This window comes from Felis catus, chromosome A3 (genome assembly GCF_018350175.1).
Source record: "Felis catus isolate Fca126 chromosome A3, F.catus_Fca126_mat1.0, whole genome shotgun sequence".
NCBI lineage: Eukaryota > Metazoa > Chordata > Mammalia > Carnivora > Felidae > Felis > Felis catus.
Genome location: NC_058370.1, coordinates 54,329,595 through 54,357,315, shown reverse-complemented (window position 1 = coordinate 54,357,315; position 27,721 = coordinate 54,329,595). Strand labels below are relative to the sequence as shown.

The 27,721-nt window shown below is 42.9% G+C and overlaps 1 protein-coding gene across 3 annotated transcripts in view; it reads right to left on the bottom strand.

The window, feature by feature from the left end:
- UXS1 (UDP-glucuronate decarboxylase 1) overlaps nucleotides 1-27,721 on the bottom strand; it is a 96,851-nt gene that overhangs the window by 46,475 nt on the left and 22,655 nt on the right. Inside the window, exons 2-6 of one of the 3 annotated variants that reach the window (XM_023251540.2) lie at nucleotides 20,635-20,662; nucleotides 19,297-19,360; nucleotides 18,181-18,224; nucleotides 13,071-13,131; nucleotides 1,447-1,627 (exon numbers count right to left, since the gene is read on the bottom strand). In XM_023251540.2, coding sequence (XP_023107308.1) covers nucleotides 1,447-1,627; nucleotides 13,071-13,131; nucleotides 18,181-18,224; nucleotides 19,297-19,360; nucleotides 20,635-20,662 — 378 coding nt within the window. Of the gene's footprint in view, nucleotides 1-1,446; nucleotides 1,628-13,070; nucleotides 13,132-18,180; nucleotides 18,225-18,995; nucleotides 19,092-19,296; nucleotides 19,361-20,634; nucleotides 20,663-27,721 lie in introns of those variants that run through there. The other 2 variants (XM_023251541.2, XM_045053982.1) reach the window with 2 other exon arrangements.

The following is a 27,721-nucleotide window of genomic DNA, read 5'->3' as shown; positions in this document are numbered from 1 at the left end:
TTGGAAGCTAATGCTGAACGTCACTCATGCGTTAGTGACACAGACCCCAACAAACAATGAAGGAAACGGATCAGCATTTGGCGTAATTCATATTTGAACACTTGATTAAGGAAATAAAGTTCAGACAAAGACAGTTATAATGAAATCCTGGAGAACTTTAAGGGCAGGAGTGAATAAAGCACGGTGTCCCCATACAATGATACTGCACAGCAATTACACTGGCTTTCCAAGATACTTTGCATTATGCAGACACGGGAAAATGTCCCCGACATGGTAATACTGAAAAGTAGAACGCTACACTACCCACAGGAGGAGGAGGAGGGGCGGGTGACAAACGAGCTTTGGAGCCTGAAACCCAAGGCTGAATTCTGGCTCTACCACTAATAGCCCTATGGCTTTGGGCAGGCCATGACCCGATTCTGGTTTTCCATAAATAATCAAAACGGGATGACACCATTTACCTCTCAGGGCTCCGGTCAGATTTAAATGAGAATTAACAGCAGGTCTGCTGATCCTAGGAGGCCTGCTAGCCAAGCACCTGCTGGAGGTTCTCTTCAGTACACCTCAGACAATCTCGAGAAATGTCTACCGGAGGCCCCCCATATCAGCCTCCTGTGGCCGTTGTTGTAACTGAAGTACCATGCACCAGGTGAACCGAAACACCAGAAATTTCTTTTCCCACAGATCTAGAAAACAAGGTGTTGGCAAGGCCACACTTCCCCCAAAGGTTCTAGGAGAGAATCCCTCCTTGCCTTTGAGGTGGTCCTCAGCCTGGGGCTGCATGGCTTCAATCTCTGCCTTGGTCTTCATGGACCTGCTCTTCTCCCCATGCGTCTGTGTCTTGTCCATTCTGTCTCCTATAAAGGCACTTGCCATTTTCCAATGGCACTTCCACACGTATATTTCCATATGGCCCACCCGGGTAATCCAGGCTGAGCTCATCTTGAGATCCTTAACTTGATTATGTCACCAAACATCTTTCCCCGACATAAGACCACACTCACAGGTTCTAGGGGTTAAGCCATATGTTTGGGGGGATCCATCCGGCCCACTGCCCCGCAAAGTTTGTGGAGTGGCAAAGTTAGATGTGGAATTTCACTACTAGTGCCACATTCTACACCAGCCGGCACCCCGCATGAAGCTACAAGTACTGTCACACGAGTGACAGCCACCGGACCTGCCATGCAGTGGGGAGGACTGTGCACTACACAAGCCCTCCTTGAAAGGGCCCTACACTCAAAGCCAGGGGTGCTCGGAACGGCGAAGTCAAATATCCACACTGCCGTAACTGTTCTCTCATCACAGAAACTAGGATAGTGCCTTGTACCTGGTGAGACTACTTCAGAAAGAAGGCAGAGCCCAAACTCACTGTGGCCAGGCCGGTTGGCTGCTCTGGGGAGCAGCCCCACCACGCTCACCGCGCTGTCGACGTGCGCTTTCGCTCACCTTCGATGTACAGTGGCTCCACCACGTCGTGGTTAATCAGCTCGAAGTTCTCGTGGCCGATCCAGTGCTCCACATTCCTCTTCCTGCCAGTGAAGAAGTTGTCCACCACAGTCACCTCGTGGCCATCCATCATGAGCTTGTCCGTGAGGTGGGAGCCCACGAACCCCGCTCCTCCGGTTATCTGCACCAGGACGGGGTGCCCAAGGTCCCCAGAGAAAGCACAAGAGGACACGGTGACAACCAGCTTAAAGGGGATATGCCTTTGGTGCAGCCACAACTTAAAACTTGGGAGGAGAGCAAGGAAGGAGGACACTAATGGTTTCAGGGCAGCGTCCTCTCTCTTCCTCCAGAACAAGTCGTCATACTATTGTCAATTTCTAAGCAGCCTAAAAACTTAAGCTACCACCCAGTAAATATCAGTACAGAAAAGCAGCTACAAGTTTCCAAATGTCCCCTCTGACAGAGAATTTCACATTAAAAGGTTCTTATTTTATGCCGATGGGACACTGAACATCACTTGTGTAATTCTAACACTCCTGCAGAGTTTCAGAATGTTTTAAAAAGTGATTAGAACATGCAGAGATTTGGTGAGCTACCAAATGATATATGTTTTTTTTTTTAATGTTTATTTATTTTGAGAGAGAGAGTGAGGAGAGGGGCACAGAGAGAGGGAGGGAGAGAGAGAATCCCAAGCAGGGTCTGCACTGTCAGCACAGAGCCCAACACGGGGCTTGATTTCACGAACCATGAGATCATGACCTGAGCTAAAATCAAGAGTTATCAGATGCTTAACTGACTGAACCACCCAGGCACCTTTGTGGCTTTTAAACTGGACACAAAAAACTCATTAAAAAAAAACTATTATCTTCCCAACTGCTTATGAGAACAAATGAATAAGCAATAGCTACTGTCTTCAGACCTAAACCCTAAGTGATTGAGGTCCACTGTTCGGTCAATGTCTGAGCGGGAGCACAAACACTGCATGGGGTCCACCAACGGGCCTACAGGGACACGATGCAGCTGTGGGGGGCAGGGGGCCAGCAATGCCATCCTGCCAAAACCGGAAGAGGCAATCGCGATTGAAAAACACAGCTTGAGGTCATAGATACTTTATTCAAATTCAATGGTGTAAGTGGAGGAGCCAGATAGAGCATGTACTGTATTTTGAGGAAAGAGTAGAAAGAACAAACTCAGAAAGCAGACTCGTGAAGTCAAACTATCTTCTCTGCCCTGTTCTGTTCTCCGCCCTGCCTTCTCTGTTCCCAACTGAAAGAATTAACAGAAGGAAAAAACCCACCAATTCTCTCACTGAAAAAAGCACAAAAGCCCCTAGGCCTATGGTTTTAAACCATTTAGTTTGCAACAAAGCCCTCTGTGATCTGACACGTAATTCCAATGTTGACCACGGGTGAGGGCAAAGCTGCCTGGGGTGAAGAAGGTAGATTTGGGAGATGGTGCAGGGGAGAAATGCCAGCCACCAGCACCAACCAGACATTTACACTTGCTCTGATGAAAATCACAGACACAGCTGACCCTTGAACAACTAGGGTGTGAAGTGCACGGGTCCACTTGTATACAGATTTGTTTGATAAATACAGTACAGTATATGAGTGTATTTTCTCTTCCTTATGATGTTCTTAATAACATTCTGTTTTCCCTAGTTTAAGAACAAAATACATAATACACATAACACGCAGGATAAGTGTTAATCGACTGTTTACATTATGGAAAGGCGTCCAGTCAACAGCAAGCAAAAGGAGTCAAAAGTCACATGTGGATTTTCGACAGCGTGTGGGGGTGTCGGGGGTGGATGGTCGGTGCCTCTCGGCCCTGAGTTGCTCAAGGGTCAGCTGTATGATGGTTGAGAATGTGGATGGTTGAAAAATCCTGATGCTGAATAGCTTTCAATCAGTTGCATTAATTAAAAAAAAAAAATTATGTTTATTTACTTTTGAGAGAGAGAGACAGAGAGACAGAGCACAAGCAGGGGAGGGGCAGAGAGAGAGGGAGACACAGAATCCGAAACAGGCTCCAGGCTCTGAGCTGTCACCACAGAGCCCAATGTGGGACTCAAACCCATGGACTGCAAGATCCTGACCTGAGCCGAAGTTGGACATTTCACTGACTGAGCCACCCAGCCGCCCCACAGCTGCATTCATTCTTAATGGAGAGCACCACTTCCTAAATCCTTTCTGCTTCTGAGGTAGGAAACAAACACCCAGAGGAACTGAATTTCTGACCAAGGTCCCCAGGTCATCAGTAATGACAGAATAAGCCCAGCCTTCCTAATTTCATATTCTCTCCACTACCTGTAGATTTGTCTGGTTCATGTTTTATCTTCAGCACCCCTGTATTTCACCTGTATACCTGAACAATGATTTGAAAAGAGAATTTTGGGGAAAGATAACTAAATTCCAAATCTTGCTCACTATATGTGCTTAACTCAGGGGATGAAAATCCATTTTATTTTGCCTTCATTTCATTGCATTTTCCCAAGCTTCCCACTTAAGTTCATAAATCAGAAAAATTACATCTTTTTAAAAAGAAATTTAACCTCTTTTAATGTAACTCTATATCCATACACAAATGTTTCTTTTTTTTTAATTTTTTTTTTCAACGTTTATTTATTTTTGGGACAGAGAGAGACAGAGCATGAACGGGCGAGGGGCAGAGAGAGAGGGAGACACAGAATCGGAAACAGGCTCCAGGCTCTGAGCCATCAGCCCAGAGCCCGACGCGAGGCTCGAACTCACGGACCACGAGATCGTGACCTGGCTGAAGTCGGACGCTTAACCGACTTGCGCCACCCAGGCGCCCCCACAAATGTTTCTTAAACTAAGACGTTCTGTAGCATGCTAACTTTACCTCCGCACCTAAAATGACCTAGCGACGACTCAGCTAAGCAGAAATGCAGTGTACTAAATTATACACAATTGCCTCCAACATTTTACTAGTTTTAGTGGTGACATAAAATTGCTGGAAGCACCTTAGCCCTCCTTAAAATGCAACTGAACTGTTTTTTCTTGAAGAATTCCTTTCTATAGAAAATACTTAAAGATTTATGTAACATAGCTGGCTCTCCCTAATCAATTTCAGTCCATTAGGCAAGCATTTCAAACAGAAACAAGACTGGCAGAGGCCCATCACTTACAAGCTTCCTCAGGAAAACTAACTACCAAACCTGGGCCTACCCTCCCAATAACTAGGAGGTAACATCGAAGAAGACAGTAGGAAGAAAGGACAGGAGACCTCTTATGCTGAAATTGACTGTGCTCACGCAGCTTTGCAGGGCTCTGCAGTTAGCAGCTCATCTCCACTGCTTGTACTTCTGCTCTGGTGGGAGCTCACAGGCAGTGAAAAGCGGTCCTGTTCAAGGGTGGCATTCAAACTCATGCTGCTCAGTAAGTCAGCAAGAAGAATGCCTTTCTGAACAAACCTCTTCTCTGTGCTAAGGCTTCAACCATCACTGAAAAGGCTTTGGGTTTTAGCAACAACATGGCACCAGATGACTCTGAAATGTGGCTTAACCTATGAGCCAGCAGATGAGTGAAGAACACTCAGTCCATTTATTGTGGCTACATGTAAAGTGGCTCTCGGCATCAGCAGGGAGATCATCTCACGTGGAAATAATAATAACCCTTGCAAGGCTGTGCAGGGTTCATATACTAGTGTATGGTAATAAACATTCTGATCGCTCTGACATGTGGTAGCAGAGAGATCAGAAAAATTAACTCTTCTCTGCTGCTGAAGACATGGATGTATTTCTCAAGTTATGCTTAAATGCCTACACGTTTTTGATACGATAGAAATAACCCAAAAAGATGGGTGTACAAGTATAATAGACTTTAGAGTCTGCTCAGGGTGAGATTTATGTAAACCATCTAAAAAGGCACGAGGTCTTCTATAACTTCCAGAAGAGAAAGGCGATTATGTGGTATAAGTAGTTTAACAATGATTTAGGAGTATTACTTGGCTGTTTGGGACAAGTAGTCCTACAGCCTAAACAATGGGTAAAAGAACAGAAAAGCTTGTGCACCAACCACTTATATATCAAGGTCACAGATAAAGCATTTCCTACAGAATGGAACTGTGAGGTGCTCCACAGACCTGTCCCTCAGCAAAACCCTAACTGGGGAGGATCAATTCAAAAACCTAACGAGTTAAAGTCTTTGGAAATGGTCCTAAGGGTATACATACAGCAGATGAAGAAACGCTTATTCAAGAAAATCTACAAAAATTCAGTAAGAACAGTGAGAATCTGTGACACTTGAGCCATGGACCACTCCCTCCTTCCACCCTACAAGCCCAGAGTTCAGAGTGGGTGAGTGTTAGGTGTGGCCAAAACAACGGAGCTGGCAGTCAAAAGATCATGGTATCTCACCTGGAAGGGCAGGGCTCAGGCCTTTCTGATTCCCTCTAGCTGTGAGCTGCACAGGCTAAATTCCTAAGGTGTGAGCCAAGTGGTTAAGACCTTCCTCCTCCAGCTCCCACTCACAGGGCAGAAGCTCTACCTACCCCAGGCAGGGCAGGCGGTGAACACATGAATAATGGGACCATGGTCACCCTTGCCCAAGCTCAGTCAAGGAGTGGATTCCATGTCCAGAGAGGCCAGGCGAGAAGACCAGGGGTACTGCTCCTGCCTGCCCCCTGCTTGTAAGCAAGAATGTCACTCCCTCCTCCAGTTCCACAGCAGTGACTCAGAGATTTTCCCCTGGGGACAGAGGCAGTCACTAAAAACACAGAGCTCCAAAGCTCCCACAGAGGTATAAACTAAGTTTGAAAGACAACGTGGGAAAGTTCAAGCATAAAGGTGATCTCAAGCATAATGAATGGAGATTTGAAGTGGTAAGCAACAGAAAGGAGCCTGGTAGCTCTCTGAGAACAACAAGCCTGAGGACAGGCTGGCCAGTTTAGTACAGAGAACCAGGGAAAGACACACCTAAGAGCCCTCCTGGGCTTAACAATCGGCCTAAAAATCTACCTCTGCAAAGGGGCCAGAATTTAACTGGATCCGACTGAGGAACGATTTATAACACAAAGCACTGATTAAAGCATAGTTCGCTCAACTAGAGATTACTGGAGCTTAAAAGTTGGTGTGGATACCACACAAGGCAGACAGCTTAACAGAGAAATCAAGCTAAAAGATGGTCACCAAGAGCCCTGCTAGAACCACTGCCATCCCAGGGTGAGTGTGTCCATCCCCAAGCCTGCAGCCTCTGAGCAGTGACCGTCAGAGCTTCACCCTCCAGGGAACGCACGTCACTGAAAGAGACCAGCCAAGATACTCAACAGATAAACAAACAGGCAAAAATGAAACAAGGCTTAGGGAAAGGGGAGAACAGTATCCAGAGTTGCTACAATATACTACCTAAAATACCCAGGTTTCTATAGAAAATGTTGAGACTGGCAAAGAAACAGGAATGTGTGACCCGGACACAGGGAACACCACCAGGCCCATCCGTGCGCGGGCCCAGCTACCACGTTTACCAGAATCTTCAAATCAGCCATTATAAATAAGTTCACAGAATGGGAGGAAACCATGCTTTAAGAAGTAAATAAAGACTCGGGGCGCCTGGGTGGCGCAGTTGGTTAAGCGACCGACTTCAGCCAGGTCACGATCTCGTGCTCCGTGAGTTCGAGCCCCGCGTCGGGCTCTGGGCTGATGGCTCAGAGCCTGGAGCCTGTTTCTGATTCTGTGTCTCCCTCTCTCTCTGCCCCTCCCCCGTTCATGCTCTGTCTCTCTCTGTCCGAACAATAAATAAACGTTGAAAAAAAAAAAAAGTAAATAAAGACTAAAAAGGGAAAAATTATAAAATAGAAACAAATGGAAATTTAGGGGTTGACAAACATAGGAAAATTCACTAGAGATTCAACAACTGACTGGATCTGGCAGAAGAAAGAATCAGCAAACCTGAAGATACATCAAGAGAGTTTATGCAACCTGAAGAGCAGAGAGAAAAACGAAAGGAAAGTGAATAGCCTCATCCCAGTCTGAGACGCCAATAAACTCACCAACAGGCACGTAAGGGGAGCACCAGAAAGGAAGAAAGAGAGGAACCGAAAAATTATTTGAAGAAATAATGGCTGAAAAGTTCCCCAATCCCATGAAACACATGAATCTATACATTCAAGAAGCTGAACAAACTCCAAGTAGGATAAATGCAAATATGAAGCATGAACCCATATCACACTAAAAACGCTGAAAATCAGAGACAAAGATAAAGTTTTGGAAGCAGTTGTACTGGGTTAAAATATTGTCCTACAAAAGTTATATCCTTCTTGGAATCTCAGCACAGGACCTTATTTGGAAGTTGGGTGATCACAGGTGTCATCAGTTTGAGATAAAGTCATACTGGAGTAGAGTAAACCTTGAATCCAGTATGAGACACACAGGGAGAGCACCATGTGATGATGGAGGCCAAGACTGGGGAGATGTATCTACAAATCAAGGAATCAAGGACGGTAGCAACATCAGAAGCTAAGAGAAAGGCATAAAACAGATTTCCTCCTAGAAACTTCCGAGATAGCACGGCCCTGCCAATACCCTCACATTAGAATTCTAGCTTCCACTACTGGGAGAGATTCAATTTTGCTTGTTTTAAGCTACTGAGCTTGTAACTGTGACAGCAGCCTTTGGAAAGTAAACAGGAGACAAAGGAAAGGACTCAAGTACAAGGAAACCCCCAACATGATTAACAGCTGACTCTCCATCACAAATAATAGAGGAAGCAGCAGGGTCACTAACATATTCAATGTGCAGAGAGAAACTGCCCGCCAAGAATTTTATGTACTACCAAAACTTCTAAAAATAAAAATAAATAAATAAACAAAAAATGAGAGTATTCATTGCTAGCAGCCCTGCCATACAAGAAATACTAAAGGATGTTCTTCAGGCTGAAAGCAAATGATCCCAGAGAGAATTTCCCACAGAGGAAACAAAAGGGGGAAGGAACAAATAATTAGTAATTATAAAAGACAACGTAATTGCACTTTTTCCTTTCCACTCTTAATTGATTTAAAGACTAAATTGTACAGCACAACAATGTGAATGTACTTAAAGCCACAGAACTATATACTTAAGATGGCTAAAATGTGGGGCACCTTGGGTGGCTCAGTAGGTTAAGCAACTGACTCTTTGATTTCAGCTTGGGTCATGATCGCAGGCCCATGGGATCAAGCCCCGCAACAGGCTCTGTTCCAGTTGTGGAGCCTGCTTAAGATTCTCTCTCTCCCTTTCTCTGTGCCCCTACCCCGCCCCCACTTGCAAGCATGCTTTCTCTCTCAAAAAAAAAAAAAAAATGGTGAAAATGAAAAAACGTGTTATGTATATTTTACCACCACCACAGCAAAACAATTGTAAAAAATAATAATGTGAATTACTGTATTACTTGCCTTGTAAAATATAGAAATCTATCTGACAACAGAATGAAGAGGGTAGGTGGGAGCCAAGTTGTATTGCAGTAAGGCAATGACACCAAAAGTTTACTCAAACCCACAGGAACAAATGAAGGAAACCAGACAAGGTAATTAAAAGGTTAATGTAGGGGCTCCTGGGTGGCACAGTCGGTTGAGCGTCCGACTTCAGCCAGGTCACGATCTCGCGGTCCATGAGTTCGAGCCCCGCGTCGGGCTCTGGGCTGATGGCTCGGAGCCTGGAGCCTGTTTCCGATTCTGTGTCTCCCTCTCTCTCTGCCCCTCCCCTGTTCATGCTCTGTCTCTCTCTGTCCCAAAAATAAATAAACGTTGAAAAAAAAAAAAGAAAAATAAATAAATAAAAGGTTAATGTAACAAATTCTGCAAATGTCTCTTTACTCTCCTTCATTCACTCAGCTTATTTAAAAGATATAAAATTATATAAATATAAAATAATTATAACAATGTATTATGGGGTTTGTAACATGAACTGAAGTAATACATAAAATGGATAGAAATAATATCACAAGGAGGGGTAAAGGTAGTAAACTATGTAGGAGTGGCAGGTCGACATCTCACTGGATCTGAAGTCTACATCTCAGGGTAAATCTGAAGTAGAGTATCATAAGATGTACATGGTAAGCACTAGAGTAAGTAGTAACAGAATGAATTTTTAAAATACATAAAAAAATAATTAAAGAAATCCAAATTACACATAAGAAAACATTTACTTAATGCAAAAGAAAAGAATAATGGAAAATGAGAGAAACACAAAGGAAAATGTGTTGTAACTCCAACCATGTCAGTAATAACATTAAGTGTGAATGGAAAGCAAACACCCAAAAGGCAGAGATTGTCAAATGGGGAGAAAAACAAAACAAAACAGGATCCAACTATATGAAGTCTTAAGGGAATACACTGAAGACCCAAAGATACAATGTGTTGAATGTAAAAAGATACAAAACACAGCATAGAAAAATAATAAGAAAGTTGGAGTGGCTTTGATGGTATCAGACAAAATAAACTTTAAAACAAAAAATGTTAAGAGATACAGAGGGGCATTCTATAATGATAAAATCCATCAAGTGAATGTAATAATTATAAACACTTATGTACCTAACAACAAAGACTCAGAATATACAAAGCAAAAGTTGAAAGAATTAAAGGAAGAAATAGAGATTTTAACAACAATAATTGGAGGCATCAACACCTCACTCCCAATAATAAGAACTATGCAGAAGATTAGCAAGGAAATAAAAAGACTTGAAAAACACTGAAAACCTGCTAGACTTAGACCTAATAGATATCTTTATCCATCAAACACTCAACAACAGTCCTTTTAAGAGTATATGAGGGATGCTGGGCTGGCTCAGTGGGCGAAGCATGTAACTCTTGATCTCTGGATTGTGAGTTTGAGCCCCCACGTTGGGTGTAGAGATTACTTAAAAATAAAATCTTAAAAAGAAAAAAGAGTACATGAAATATTCTCCAGGACAGACCATATTCTAGGCCATAACACAAGCCTCAATAAATTTAAAAGGAAAGGATTTGAATCATACAAAGTAAGTTCTCTGACTCTAATGGAGTGAAATTAGATCTCAAAAACAAAGAAATCTGAGAAATGCGCAAGTACACAGAATTCAAACAGCACACTCCTAGATAACTAATGGATCAAAGAATAAGTTACAAGAAAAATTAGAAAGTATTTTGAAATCGGTGAAACAAAGAAACAGCACTTAGGGTAGGCAGCTAAAGCAATGAAATTTCTAAAGAGATACAAACAACCACAACTAACTCAAGAAAAAATGGAAAATCTGAACAGGTCTATAGAAAGAGATTGAATTAAAAATGTTTAAAAAAAAAATTAACAACAAAAAAGCCCAGATAACTTCTGTGGTGAAATTCACCAAACACTTCAATGAGAATTAATACCAAATATTCACAAAAGCATCTCAAAAAACAGAAGAGGAGGGAACATTTCTCTACCTATCCTATGAGGTCAGTATTACCCTAGTACCAAAACCAGCTAAAGACATCATAAAAAAAGGAAAAGTACAGACCAAAATGTGTTACAAATACAGGCATAAAAATCCTCAACAAAATGCTAGCAAATGAAATCTACCAATATATAAAAAGGATCATACAGGGGCACCTGGGTTGCTTAGTCAGTTAAGTGACCGACTTCAGCTCAGGTCATGATCTCACCATTCGTGAGCTCGAGCCCCGCATCGGGCTCTTGTGCTGACAGCTCGGAGCCTGGAGCCTGCTTCGGATTCTGTGTTTCCCTCTCTCTCTGCCCCTTCCCAACTCATGCTCTGTCTCTCTCAGTCTCTCAAAAATAATAAATAGATGTTAAACATTAAAAAAAAAAAAAAGGATCAATACTCTGGTTTCTCTTCAGATCGAATAAAAAAAAAGGATCATACATTAACCAATTGAGATTTATCCCAGATATGCAAGATCAATTGCAAAATGAACAAACTAGGGGCAGAAGGGAATCTGGTCAACTTGATAAAAGACATCTATGACAAGCCCTCAGCTAACACCATATTTAATGGTGAAAGACAAAACTTTCCCCTAAGATGAGGAATAAAACAAGGATGTCTGCTCTTCCCACTTCTGTTCAACACTGTATTAAGGATTCTGGCCAAGACAATTAGGCAAGGAAGTGAAACAAAAAGTATTCATACTGATAAGGCAGAAGTTAAACCACCTATAACTGCAGACGGTAGGATCTTATACAATATATTGAAAAGTCCTCAGGAACCTGAAACTATTAGAATCCAATGATTTCAGCAATTTGCAGGATATGAGAAAATTCAAAAGTCTACTGTAGTTCTATTTACTTGCAATAAATACAAATTAGAAAAATGGAAAAAACAATTCCATTTATGCCAACATCAGAAAGTATAAAACACTTCATTCAGAATAAATTTAACATAAGAAGTGTGAAACTTATACTGTGAAAACTATAAACAAAAAGTATGTTAAAAGAAATTAATGAAGATGTGAATAAATAGAAAGCCTTCCCTCCCCACCGTTCTCAAGGATCCGGAAGACAATATTGTTAAGATAGCAATAATGCCCAAGTTCATCTATAGATTCGATGCGGTCTGTATCAAAATCTCAGGTGGTTTCTTTGAAGAAACTGATGAGTTAATTCTAAAATTCACCAGGCCTGTAAGGGATCCAGAGTGGGCAAAACTACCTTAAAAAAGAAGACAAAGTGGGGGGATTCACACTTCCCAATTTCAAAACTTAGTATAAACATACAGTAACCAAGACAGTAATATTGGCCTAAGGACAGCAGGATCAATGGAACGGAACTAAGAGTCCGGAAATAAATATTTTCACTATGGTCAGTTGGTTTTTGACAAGGGTACCAAGACAATTCAATGGGAGACGATTAGTCTCGTCAGCCAATGGCGTTAGGTATATACCCAAGAAAAAGGAAAAGCTAGGTCTTCACAAAAACTTAAATACACCTTTGGTTCACAGCAGCTTTATTCACAATGGCCTAAAGTAGAAACAACCCCAACTGTCCATCAATTGATAAATGGATAAACAAAATGTGGTACACCCATAATATGGAATGTTATCCAGCCACATAAAGAAATGAAGTACTGATTTGTGCTGCAGCGTGGCTGAACCTTAGAAACATTACTCTAAGAAGTCAGATAGTAAAGACCACATAGTCTATCATTTCATTCACAGGAAACGTCCAAAACAAGCAAATCTAGAGACAGAAAGTAGTTTCAGTGCTTGCCAGGAGCTGGGAGGAGGATGGCCGGCAATGGGGGTGGGGCTTCTTTCTGAAGTGATGAAAACATTCTAGAAATACAGTATGATGCTGTTGTGACTTTGTGAACACACTATACATCATACTCGGTATGGATGACCTACGGTATGTGAATTATACCTCTTTTTAAAAAAGCAAGTTTTGGGGCGCCTGGGTGGCTCAGTCGGTTAAGCGTCTAACTCTTGATCTCAGCTCAGGTCATGATCTCACGGTTCATGGGATTGAGCCCTGTGTCAGACTCTGTGCCGACAGCATGGAGCCTGCTTGGGATTCTCTCTCTCCCTCTCTCCCTGCCCTTCCCCCCTTCTCTGTCTCCCTCTCGCTCTCAAAATAAATGAATAAACATTAACAACAACAACAAAAAAAGCAAGTGTCTGGATATTACAAATATTAATCAGATGTGCAAACTTACCAAAATTCTTTTACGGTCCTTTTCGGATAAAAATTTTACTGGTGGGTATTTCTGGGTGAAGCTGTAGAACGTGAAGAGATTAGAAAAGTCAAACATCTCCTGTGAAGATTTTCTCTAGTCCCAACAAAACAAAGGCTAGATTGTGGAATTATCACTGTCAGCCCTTCTAGCCATTCCAAAGAGGCTACAGGAACCAAGCAACTCCCGGCTCGTTCGAATTCAAGAAATATGCAACCCGTTCCTTGGGCAGAATCAAGCTACGGATCGCGAGTCCGTGCTTGAGAAGGGAACATTTGTCACTGCACAGGCTGTGAGGAGCCAGAACTAAACAAAAAATGGGAGGTGGCAGCGTCCTCACAAGGCTGTCTGGGGGTCCGGAAGGAAGAAAGCAGCCTCATGAAGTCACAGATCCAAAGCAGGAGATTGTGCCTTGCAAGGGTAAGAAACGAAAAAACGAAGCCTGTTCCCTTATTCTGGCCTATTTCACAATTGCATCATCCGTTTCTACACCAGTGCCCCCGGACAAGATGACTGGGCATCAGCACTTTCTGTCTCCCACAGTCCGCTCTGAACCCATCTTAAGTGTCACTTTACCCTTCCAATGCCTCTTGCCCCTGGTAAAGGTTCCATGGTCCCCAACCCACACTGATGTTTCGGGGCAGGGCAACGCAAGTAGCAGATAAAACATCAACCGAGAGTTGATAAATGCAGATTTGAAACATCCATTCTTGAAGTGGTTCAGTTAGGAACAAAAGTGCTTTAAGTAAGTTCAGAGAAATCAACTTTGCAGTCATTATTTTAATTGGAGAGGTGCCAGGGGCACTATCTCATGCCCTCCACATCCCCAGCTGGGATACAGAATGCATTTCCTTAATGGTCGCCGAACTGAACAGAATATGACAGGTCATTAGACAGAAGACCTTGAAGCAAGTGTTTCTCATCTCTTGGAAGAGTGGAAACATGCTTAAATTGGAGCTTGGGGCAGGAGGGCTTTCTCTTACAATGCAGATGAATTCCCCTATTAAGAGCTTCTAGATTCTCAAAAGGTCAAGTTCCCCTTGCAGACTACAAAACCAGACACAGGCAGGTGGGAGCATCTGAGGGAACTGGTGACAATCTTGGGCTTCTCCCTTACTAGTTCTGTGACCCAGAGCAAGACCCCCAAGAGCTCTGTGCACATCAGGGCCTTCTGCTCCGTCAATGGTAACCACAGCACCTCCCCGAGAGGGTTGCCCTGGAACGGACTGTCTTTACCACAGGCCGCCACGGTGAGGGCCGAGTGAATGTTCTCACGGCGGCCGTGGAACAGGGCAAGCTCCGCCTGCTAGAACACTGGCAGCCTTCAGGGAGCCTGACAGATGTCTTGTTGGCAAAGTGACACTTCTTGTCATTCCAAGTACTTCCTCCATCAGTCAGCTGGAGGGGGGCCAAGCAAACGACAGCACTGCCTGCGTGCACCCCTGACATGGGCCCGATGTCCCCTCTCTTCTCTGAGCGCCCCACATCCACCGTTCAGCCTCAGTCCCAAATTCTGCAACCAGCCACGTGGTGCATCTGCAATGTCTCTCTCCTTCCAGGCCGACCCTCTGCCTACCTGCCCACTGTGGCCCACTTGTACTGGAAAGAAAACAGCAAACAGTTTTCTTACAGGAAATATACTTAAAAAATAAAACTGAAGCAAAAACATTAACTGCCTGACACAAGGTCACATGTGAAGTACAGACTGATAAACCTACTTCAAACAGTGTGTGCTAAAACTTAAAAAAAAAAAAAAAAGAAGACGTTGGCTGGGCTTCTTGCTATGTTTTTCTTCAACATGTAGCAACCAAGTTTCAGATTTCATATGTATGATCAAGTGATTAAAGTGTTGGAAAAATTCTCACAACCCTCATTTCTTCCTTTCAGAAGCCAGGCACACAAAGCCAGAAGCAAGAGCAGGGGGAAAGCTCCTTCGGGGTCCTCCCCAGTCCGCACTTCACCCTGTTTGCCTTCCTGCAGCCACAGGTGACAGAGTTACGGGACTGCATGAGGGGACTGAGCGGCAACCCTGAGGTGGTCGTGTGAGGTGACTGCATGGCAACTCTGAGGTGACTGTGTGAGGTGACCCCGTGGTAACTCTGTGACAGCATGAGGTGACTGTGTGGGAACTCTGAGGCAGTGACTCCGGGGGTGACCACATGGTAACCTGTGACTGCGTGAGGTGACTGCTTGGGAACTCTGAGGTCACCGCTTGAAGTGACTGCGTGGTAACTCTGTGGGTGACAGTGTGAGGTGGTTCTGATGTGGTGCTAGCTGGGCCACTCCTTCAGCACATCATTCAGCCCTCCCCTGCTGCACTTGCCAAGCACTGAACAAAGTGGGCAAGGAAGAGGCATAGGCTTCTTTAAAGGCATGAAGTAGGTTAAAACCCTATGTAGTAGCATACTGGCTCATCCATACATTCATTTGGGAACTTTTTAATGAGCACCGATTTTGTGCCACACGCTGAGGATACAGAAGCAAACAACATAGAGGGTCAAGGCCCTGCCCACATGAAGCCTGTAGTTGGCATTTCTGAGTATGAGAGAGACAAGCAAGCAAGGGAGGCAGAATGAAGCACGAATTGAATAATGGAACTTTTCTTACCCTCCAAAATTAATCCTTTAGTAATTATTCTATGCCATTCCAGACTCTACCCTTACTGTTCATTAAAGTAACAGTAGTAAGAAGTGTTTTTACCTAGAATTTAAGTTCTCATCATGACTTGCTATCTATTCACAGAAAATATAAAGATATGGAGATGAAATTAAACAAATGGCAGGCAATCAAACTCTTAAGAAATGGGAGGGGGGTGCTGTAAAAAAGAGAAAAAACTCACACAACCCACTTACTCAGGCTTCTCAAAGGGCACTGTCCCCATTTCTTTCCTTGTATGAATATAATCTTTACCTTTCAAAAATATCCTTAAATATCTTGGGGGCCACTTTGCCCCCAGGTGACAAGCACATCAACACAATGTAGTCCAGTTATATTCTTATCTTGCTCACATCAAGATGGGTGTTTGATCATTCTTATCATATAAATCAGTCAAGAAAAATAAAACCCGACAGAGCTCCATCGATTTCTACCACAAAGTCTTGTCCATACTTGACTTTCTAACACACACAACAACTCGGGCTCATCCGTCGCCTGACTTGATCACCAAACTGGAGAACACAACCAGTTGAGGATGAATAACTAGTAAAGCAGCCCCAAGAGGCAAATGCTTGACCTCTACACCCATCCTAAAGGGAGCTCTCACAGCTTGACAAGAATGAGTTACTGGTACTTTCTTCAAAATTACATTCATACTTGTGCTTCTCTTTCCTGTTTAAAAAGCACAAATATTGTCACAAAAGTATCAAAAGGAATCATAAAATTCTCCTATTTCAAGAGATCTTGTGTGTAAGCCATTGCTTTAGGGAAGTGTTATACAATTGATTCACTTTTCATAAATGAATACTACTCTCTAAAGAAAATAATCACTGGTGGGCCTTTTTCTTTTTTTGGCCAACATAAAACCTCGTTGGTTATTTCTTACCATAAGCAATTTTTTTTTAAGTTTCAACTAAAATCTCTCAAATTCTACCGTCTTATTAAAGGTGGAATTTCTGGCTCCCATCCAGTGAAATGTTACCAGCAGCATAATTTCAGCCCAAATCACAGCAAGAAAAATTTAAAGAACAAATAACAACTTTATATTACTAACTCAATCTGATAAAAAATAACAACTTTAGTACAGCAAGAGTTGAAATTAATAGTTTGTATGACTGCATATAAACTATCAATTGAGGACAAAGAAGAAAATGATGAACATATTTAGTTTGATGATTCTTTACCCTTATTTCTCTGCGATCATTTATCACAGACACCGAAATCAAAGAAAAAATTGCTCTCCATTTCTTCTTTTATGAATCTGGGCTTGATAAAGGCTCATACAATACTGATACACATCATCCAAACCCATGCCAAGGTAAGGGAAAAAAAAATAATGTCAACTTTAATAAGGGTTTTCATTTTTCTGTTTTAAACCTCTAAAAACCCAACTGTTATGCTGGATGCACAGTTTTCCAGATAAACTCAAGAGAAAAGTTCCAGTGCCCTGAGCTCCCATGTTTTGGAGAGAGAGGGAATGTGGGTACAACAGAACTACACACAGCAGGAGGAGAGTCGGGGAAAACACCAAGACAAAGGGTGAGGAGCAACTTGCTCTGGAATCTGATTCAAGTAAGTTCCCACCATATTATACAATTCTTCCCTCCCAGCCACTTCACCTGGACTCAATTCTGGAACCTGCCTGAGGTATGGTGACAAGCAAACAAGTGACCCCTAATTTCTTACAGTACTTACATATAGTACTGGGTTTTAGACCCTCCAGGTTTTTTTTTCTTCTTTTGGAATTCCCTCAGATTAATCAGTATATGATTAATATACTGATATATGATATCAATATACAGTATATGATATCAGAAACCATCTGATCGCCTTGCATAACTTAAAAGAAGGTAAGGCCTAGCCTCAACTTGTATGCCACGAATTTTCAGGAACTCAGAAATTCACGGGGTTCAGGAAAGGAAGATTTCAACACACCTAGATCCTATCTTTTTCTAATGTTTGGAATATTTGAGCATTATATTCAAATCAGGATTAAAAACCAAAACCAAAACCAAAACATTTATGTGGTTATTTGTTTAGATATGAGAGTTTGTAGAAATCAAACTGACGGGATAACAGAGAAAGGACTTTTAGTGTAGGATCTGTGTGGTTGAGCTTCCGGAAGACTCCTGAAACAATTAACTTTATTGAAATAAATAAGTTTTTTTTCCTAGAGAGAATCCATAGCTTTCATCAGAAATAGTTTGTAAGAAGTAAAATAAAGGAAGATAAAGCTTTAAAAACACTGCATCAAATTTGACAGTAAACATCTACCTTCTCACAGAAAAAAGTTCTTATGTTGAAAGCACCTAACACCTCTCATATTATAGAATTACATGGTTAAAAAAATAATGACAGAGGTGAGATGAGCTTATATCAGATGCTGACCTTCTAAAGTCAGTAAATAGAAGGATTTTCCTTAAAAACGTGCACATACCTTTTCTCCAAATCTCTGATTTTCTCTCTTAGTGGTTCAACAATCTAAAACAAAAATAACCAAAATTACTTTTGAAGCAAAGAGAGTTCTCCACCATCCCTCTTTGATGTTCCACACAGACATGATGTAACACAAATCAGATTTTAATTTCTTCTACTATCCACTTCCAGTTTGAAATTAAGTTAGATCACTTGAATCACACGTTAAGAATCGAGATGATAAACTGTATGTTGGAACTCTTACTCCAGAGACACTTAAGTCTCTCTCAGAAAATTAACTTTTTACTTTCCTTACTAATGAGCAAAGTGGTTGAGGCTCACAAAAAACAGACAGATCACCACCACCCGTTCTTTTTAGGAACTAAAGAATCCCCTAAACGTTGCCCTCCCCTAAAAGCTTAACCTCTTGTTTCTGCACATAATCGCCATGTCATCTGCTCAGCACATGAATGAATGGCAGGCTGTGAGCCGACCCACAATGCTGTGTTTTAACACAGGGAGCTCAATCCAAGGGCTTCTCCGGGACTGTGACATTTGGCTTCGAACCAAAATGAGGGACTCTCCATCCCCTCCCACAGCCCACGTCACACTGGCATACCTATATCTACAATTATTTGACTAAGAGCATAAGCGATTATTTTCAAACAGAAGGTGTATAAATCCACCAGAGGAGCTAGCTTTCTCAGAGGTGGGTGTGTAACTTCCCCCATCTGTGCATGTGGGCACCCTCTGTGTTCCCGGAGTCCCAGCATCTGAGTTGGGCTGGTTTTCCTTTCAACATCTGCTCTGGCAGTTGCCTGCACCCCTGGTACTCACCTCCCCCTCTCTAAGAAATTCTCGAAGGTCTCTTGAGAAGTCCTAACAAACTTTTAAACCCATTTTGCCTCTGAGTAGGAATTCAGTACATCACACCTTGATAAAACAGATAAACGCTAACACAGGGATGCATCCAGAGCATGAGACAGAAAGGCTCCTCTAAATAAGGGTAAATTTTGGAGACGTTTTCCAAATCACGTATTAGCAAGCTGCCACACTAAAGACAGCAGCACCAGCGAAGGAGCTGAAATTGACAAACATAACGAAAAAACCAGAAACAAATTATGGGAAAGGAACTAACCTCTTCAATCTTGCTCTCGATTTTGAGTTCACCGTTTTCCTGCATAGACCTGTTGAGTAGAAAGCTACAAAACTGAGATCCACTGAAAGGCTTGGCGACCTCAAGATTTATTTGTGAACAAAGTACAACACACACCAACGCCTGCAGACCACCTCGCCGCTCCCCTTCCCAAACATCGGTCCCGGGCTCCAGTTCCCTCCAGAAGGGGGTACACCAGAGGAACAGAAGACAGCGGAGGAGAGGAAACCTCAAGTTCATCTCACCCCCTCACCTCTACCGCAGAAGGGTTATTTCTATTCAACTAAAATAATCTCACTTGCATGTTACACCCAACATGGGATTATAAATTAGAGGCAGGAAGCGTGTCTATAGGAGTCCAAGTCTCTCGGCTGGGTTTTCCTGGGGCTTTAATGCAAAATGGAGCTTTTCCAAGTGAAAAAACAGAGTTCCTTTAAATGGGATCTGAGCACCCCTCCTAGTCACACACAGAAAGAAGCCTTTGTCAGGAGATACTCATGACCTAGCAGTGGGAATCAGATCCAGACGGCCCCACCGGCCTTGCAAAATCTACTCAATATGAAAAGCCTGGTGGGGACACAGCAACCCTTTACCCTACTGGCCTCCTGCAGGGACATTCAACTTCCAAACTCACCACGAGCACCACAACCGTGGCTGCGGCTCTTTTACTCTCACCACCAAGAAGTAGAGAGTGGAGCAAGTTTTGCTTCAAACGTAAAACTGTACTAGCAGTGCCAAATTTGTTTTTATGATGAACGCCTGTTATTATTCTTATTTTTTTTTTTAGAACATAAACACAAAGATTTTACTCTTCTGAGTGCCCCTCCCGCATTTATCATGAAGAACAAATAATGCACACTCAGTCGGAAGCCTCCCTGGGCCTGATCCTGAGGCAAACAGATGACCTCAGCCTTCACGGTCTGCTCCCAGGGCCAGGGGCCAGCCGTGGTTTCCCTAAGACAGCCTCTTTTTCAAAAGGCTTTGGAAAAGCGCGCCCCCTGTGTGCCTGCTTGAGCCACCCTGAAACACACCTTACATTTCAGCAGTGTAAAAGCTAGGGTCAGCCCCTTACTGCGTACCAAAGGAGGGAAGGGACCCTGAGGTGGGCAATGCAAGGGAGCCAACCAGTAAAAATGGGTAAGTAGCAAAATCAGATGTATTCCTCGAGAACGTAAGGAGAAAGACAAAGCTCAGGTGTGCGGATAGCAAAAAGACTCAGTTTCGTTCTTTAAATATTCTTCAATTAACCCATGACATGTAATGACTGAAATGCATCTACAAAACCCCACCAACAGCATCCAAGTTATTAAAAAGAGTTACCTCATGTTAACGAAGTTGCCCCAAACAGCTGTAAGGGAAAGAAGAAGAAAATGGGTCAATATTTAACTTCATGACATTCAAGGATTCCAACGAATAGAATTTTAATATTTAACCAGTATTTTCAAGTACACTAAGAAATCTGAATTACAGCTCACGAAGACAACAAAATGCACACTTTTAAAGGATTAAGTCCTACTAAAACGTAAGTGAAAAAGGATCCTATGCCTCTCTTTAATTCTGGAATACCTCTTGTGGGGTCTGGAGTTCAACTATGCTTGTGTTTGGATAAACAGTATGTCCTCAACCTTTGTTTGAGGAAAAGCCAGGCAGGAAAATCAAAGAACTGCAGGCCTGAAAGAGATCCCAGGGCTCGGTGCAACCTCTTTCTTTAAATCTCTATGAAACCAAAACCCAGAGAAGTTAAATAACGGGCCGAAGCCATGGCTTAACCTCACCTGGAAGTCCATCATCTCTCAGCACTTACCACGTCTCTCTCATATTCCAGTTTCCGGTCGGCTGGCCTGCCTCCTTGATCATAGACACCCAGAGGGTGGGTCATCATGTGTACACAGCTGGTGCCCAGTAAATGTGCACAAATCAGCCCCAGCTGCAACAGTGACGTCCTGCCATGGCTGACTTTGAAACATACTACCAGACCACGAGCACCCATGTGACATCATGGAACAGAGGATTACTTCATAAGGAAACCTTCTGCGTGAATGAGTGGTTCTAATATTGTGTACACATTCCTGCTTGCTTGTTTTATATTTTTATTTTATTTTTGAGACAGAGAGAGACAGAGCATGAACGGAGAAGGGTCAGAGACAGAGGGAGACACAGAATCTGAAACAGGCTCCAGGCTCTGAGCTGTCAGCCCAGAGCCCGACGCGGGGCTCGAATTCACGGACCGTGAGATCATGACCTGAGCCGAAGTCGGACGCTCAACCGACTGAGCCACCCAGGCGCCCCTACGCATTCCTGTTTGGCTCTTATGTAGTCACTCCCCAAATGGTGAACACCTCCTCAGGGCCAGGTGCTCTTACATGCTGGGGAAAGAGAGAGAGCAAAGACAAAGACCCTCCCCATCCCGGGGATGGTGATTCTGTGAGCTGGGAAAGGCATTAAGGTTAGTACCTACTCTGAGGCACCTTCTTATGGTCATCCTCCGGTACGTAGTAGGGTTTAACAAATATTTACAGAATAGGACTTAACTTCCCAAAATCACATTTCACTGATTCCATAAAAGCACATTCCCCTCCGAAAGGAGGAAGCAACTAATACATAAGACAGCAATAAATAACTAAAAGTGGCAAAAATGCAAGAAATGGGAGAAATTAAAATAAATCCATGCTACATTCCTTATTCATTAAAAAAAATAATGTTTTTTACCTTTGGACCATGTGATCTTACTTTTAAGTATTATCCTCAGGATACACATTTATACACAGTAAAGTTGCCTTCACAAATCATGGCTTTATTTATACTAAAAAGGGGGGAGGGAAAAATCAAAAAATCCTATAACGGGGGAACTGTTATATAAATTATGATACAGCCATTCAATGAAATCGCAAAGCCATTAAATATCACTGTGACTTTTATCAAACAGAGAAGAAAATAACAAGTGTCGGCAAGCATGTGGAGAAAAGGGAACCATCATGTACTGTTGGTGGGAATGTAAAGTGGTGCAGCCACTACGGAAACCAGTAAGAGGTTCCTCAAAAAATTAAAAATAGAAATACCATATGATCTAGCAACTCCATTTCTGGGTATTTACCTCAAGGAAACAAAAACGCTAACTGGAAGAGATACGCATTCTCAGGTTCACTGCAGCATTACTGACAATAGCCAGGACACAGACACAACTCAAGTGTCCATCACTGGATGCGTGGAATATTATTCAGCCATAAAAAGACACACACACACACACACAAAAGGAAATCCTGTCACTTGAGGTAACATGGATGGACTCTGAGGGCATTATGCTAAGTGAAATAAGTCAAAGACAAACACCGTATGATCTCACTTATACGTGGAATGTTAGAACAAAACAAGAAACCAAAGTTGATAGATACAGAGAATACATTACTGGTTGCCAGAGGTGAACATGTAGGTATTGGTGAAATGGGTGAAGGTAGTCAAAATAAAAAAGTCCGGGGGATGTCATTTAGAGCATGGTGACTACAGTTAATAATATAACATTGCATAAGTGTAAGTTGCTAAGAGTGAATCTTCAAAGTTCTCATCATACACACAGTGTAAGTATGTGATGTAATGGATGGTAACCAGAGTTACATAATATATATTACATATTATGTGTATTTATATATAGTGTATATATAGTGTATATAGTGTATTTATATATAGTTTATATATAAATACATATTATGTAATATGTACTAACACATTATATATTATGTTACTAAATTATACTGTTATGTGTCAATTATATCTCAATTAAAAATATAACTATGAAAATACATTGTAACATGGTAATGCAATTATGACCATTTCAGATGAGAAAATACACATGCAGTATGACTTCCACTACTAAGAACCACGTAGAATAAAAAGACGGTCCGAAGATGCCAAAATATTGTTCAAATGGTGACATAATTGTTTATTTTTCCATGCATCTATGTTCCTTCCTACCTTGTTTTCTAAAAAAGGAGGGAAAAGATTTCCAAACCTTTGCTGAACTCTTTGCCCCCCACACTATGTGCCCCCCTTTCATGTGCCCCCCCCCCACTACCATGAGGTGGCCCCCACCCAGAAGACCCAGGAACATCTGGGTCAGTGGTCAGCTTGGACACCCAGCATTGTGGACCAACCAGCAGTTGCCAAACCCCATGGATCCTGTTCTCCACTATGTCTCTCAAATAAACACATTGTCTCATTTTGGCTTTAGGATTCTGCGTGTCAGAATATGCCAGGAAGCAGTCCCTCTCTGGCTGTGGAACCTCAGGAGGGGGGTAATTAATTATCCATAACTTAAGATGCCTTCAGGATAGATAACGCCTTTGACAGCCTTTTCAAATCATTCCATGGTTACTAGTTTATTCGGTTTCTTTTTAACCTTTTCTTGAGTGGGTTTAAAATGTCTCAGAGACATTTCTCAATCCTTCCATCATCCTTAGACTACCTCAGAGCACATAAGGCTGCCCCCTCTCCTGGACATCTTCTCCCTACTGGAAGTACAGACACCAGGGCTCTGAGGGCTCTCCCCTTCCCTACTGGTCCTGTATAAACACTCCTCCCCTGGGTGGCAGGTGAGGACCCTGGGATCTGTCCTGAGGAATAATGCTCATGACCACATCATTGCCACCCTTAATGAGGGGATAATAATGGCCATCATGGCTAATGCCCAAACCTATTCTTGTGGCTCAGACTTCTTCCATTGGCTCCCTGCACTTGGAAAAACCTCCTGCACTTACCAGTTCACCACCCCCCCCCCCCGGAGCTTCATGAACCCCATCTCCCCTCCTCACCAATCAGACCTCCACGCCCCCCCAGCCCTGCCCACCACTTGCAGCTTCCACCCTCCCTAAAGCAGCTCCACCTGTGGTGGTCCCCTTGGCCAGAACGCCTCACCTGAGCATTCCGTTGTTGGGAAAGCTTCTTCAACCCCCCTCCCTGCTCCAGGGGACAGGAGGAGACCCTCCCTGTTGTCACAGCACCCACAGTACACACCTCTTTTTAATAGGCGGTTTACAGGTGGGTTTCCCTGAACACCAAACACATGCAGCCAGCCACCAAATTAGTGGAAGGGAGGAGGTAAGGAATGTTTTCACTTTATTACACTTATCCCTCGCTTAGTACTTTTATCTTCAGAAGTGTTATTACTAATTAATCTTTAAGATGTTTTTATGTCAAGTGTTTTTGGCCTCCTTTTAAATTCTCAACAGCTACACCGCCTGCTTTGTTTTGAAGAACAAAAAGGACTCAGTACCCAGCTCAGACAAAAAACACACACAGCAGGCAGGGAAAGCTCCTGAATTACTGCAGACTCATTTCAAGGGGGGAAAACACAAGCAATTTCCAACAATTACAGAGCCTTGTTCCTGGTGTTCAGTGTAGACTAGCCTAGAACCTTGCACAGCATGGGGTTTAAAAGTTAAACATTGCTAAAAATTAATGTTGCTCTTAGAATTCTGCAACCTGCTTAAGTTAATCTGACCCACCTTACAGTGTCTCAAAAGGATCTCTGAGAATTACGAATAGCCGTATTCTATTGATGTTTGGACTAAATGGAACTAAATTAAGTCAATTACATACCATATAAGGACTCAATATTAAGAAAAGTATTTTTTAAAAAAGATAATTATGGGGCACCTGGGTGGCTCAGTTGGTTGAGCATCCAACTCCTGATTTCGGCTCAGGTCATGATCCAGTCAGGGCTGGGCTCTGTGTTAATAGCCTGGAGCCTGCTTGGGATTCTCTCTCTCCCCCTCTGCCCATCCCCCAGTACTCTCGCTCTCTCACTCTCTCTCTCAATAAATAAATAAACTTAAAAGGAAAAAAAGATAATCATTCGCCATCACAAATGCCTTAACACCAAATTCCCTTACGCTGCTTTCAAGATATTTTAATTTATTCTAATTTTTATTGCAAAAAATACTTTGCATGCAAACTGAGGCGCACTGGTTTCACGATTCTTTTACTGTCTGTATCCAAATTTCATGCTATGCAAGGAAACCCTGTTCAAGAAAATCTATCACATAGAAATTTTCATTTAGGGCAAAAAAAATTGAGTGATTTTTAAGGGTATGATTAAAAATGAGTGTCTTCTCCACCAAAGAAAAAATTAAAATGCTAACTCAATGCTTCTGTGGTCTCTATTAATCTAACATGGTTTCTTAAATATTAATCAGGTATCACTTTTATTTATTTATTTTTTATTTTTTTATTTTTTTAACATTTATTTATTCTTGAGACAGAGAGAGACAGAACATGAACACGGGAGGGGCAGAGAGAGAGGGAGACACAGAATCCGAAACAGGCTCCAGGCTCCGAGCTGTCAGCACAGAGCCCGACGCGGGGCTCGAACTCACGGGCTGCGAGATCACGACATGAGCCGAAGTCGGACGCCCAACCGACCGAGCCACCCAGGCGCCCCAAGTATCACTTTCAGAATGTAATTTCTCAATCTGCAATCTATGGGTCTCCACTGAATTCCTGAATGAGTTTCAGGAAGTCTTGGGAAAATCCTAGAAAGTCCACACAAAACCACACATACAAAGCTTTCAAAACTCCCCAATAAAAGTTTGAAATTTCAGAGGTGCACTGGTTTTAGAATGTTTTAGAATGAGGATAGATTCTGAGTTCTTCAATGCCAGACTTTAGTGAAGGCACGGATTCTGCACCAGCAACCCTATTCTCCTGTTTTAAGTACCGTTGTAACACTGGATCAAACAAAACTACCATTTCTGTTTCACACCTGTACATTTTCAATGGTTGAAATAGGCTTCTCAAAGTTTTGTTGGGCATTCTGATCACCATTTTCACCTAGAAAGCACATGTATTTTTGCCCTAAGTCAGAGGCAGAAGAATGAATTAGGAAAGTTGCTCTCTGGCCCAGCTAATGGGCACAAACCTGTATGACACACAGTATACCCCATGTGCCGGCAGGCGAGGACAGCCAGACACGCTATAAACCAGCATGCCAGGGGCTCACCGACTCAGCTTGGTGATGTTAGGACAGTACAACCACACGGAGAACCCATGCAAGATTTGCCCTCTGTCTTCGATGTTTGCTAAAATCCTTTCTGGCTCATTCACCAGCCAGCCAGCCAACAAAATTGGTGCCTGCAGATGCGGAGGGCTAAGACCCTGTGCATAACTTCACCTGTATGGTAGGCAACATACACATGATGGTCAGCGAGGACCAGAAGAGGAGGTGAGGCTCAGCTGGCAAGAAGCAGTAGGGTCCACCTGGAACCACAGGGGGAAACAGCTTGACCCCATTCATGCAGGAAAAGGTGGAGCGCCAGCCACCCACAAAATGATGGGGAACCCAGATCATAAACAGTCCTTCAAAGACGGGGCAGTGGGGAGAAATGGCATGCCCACAAACTGCAGTAGAAGAGGACAGTCATCAGCATAAATGTAGGTCTCTTTTTAAAAATGCAAACATTTAGGGGCACCTGGGTGGCTCCGTCAGCTAAGTGTCCAACTCTTGATTTTGGTTCAGGTCACGATCTCACGATTTGTGAGATTGAGCCCCAAGTTGGGCTCTGCACCGACAGCACGGAGCCTGCTTGAAATTTTCTTTCTCCCTCTCTCTCAGCCCCTACCCTGCTTACACTCTTTCTCAAAACAAACAAATAAACATTTTTTAAACATGCAAACATTTACATATTGAGCCCCTGCTAGAAGCCAAGCACTGTATGAGGTCTTGCAGCAAATGCTCCTAATCCATGTTCCCTTTGGACTGAAAAGGTTCTGTGAGACCTAACAATGGCTAAGAATTAGCAGGGGGGCAGGAAGAGAGTGGAGTGAGGGTCTGTGTTCTCTAGTCTCAAGGGATCAAATCTGGCTTCCCAGAGCCTGTGAGGCCCTACAGACCTCCTGAATCAGAATCTCTGCCGAAGAGTCTGGGCATTGTATTTTTTCAAGTGCCCGCTGGGGAAGGTAGAGAGCCTGGCCCTAAGGGATCTGGTGACCTGCCACAGCCACACCTCACCTTTGCCCACCTATCTGCTTATACAGTCCAGGCTCAAAACACTCTGGTCCCTCGTAATTTCTCCAACATGCCAAGGCTGTTCCTCCTGCCTCAGGGCCTTTGTACTTACTCTTCTCCCAAATGCCTCTTTAACTTGCCTCCTTCAGTTCATCTAGGTATTGGCTCAAGTTACCTCATCAGTGAGGTCTTCCTGACCAGCCTGTTAATAGTGTCCCCCTTCTCTCCTCCCTCCCCATACTCAACCTGCTTTCTTTTTCTTTACTGCACTTATCATCAGACAATATACCCAATGTATCTATCTATATGTGCTTGTATGTTTCCAGCCCAGAAAATGGAAGCTCCGAGACAGCAAAGACTGAGACAGCAAAGACTGTTTCATTCACTACTGTTCTCTAGGAAACTGAGGTG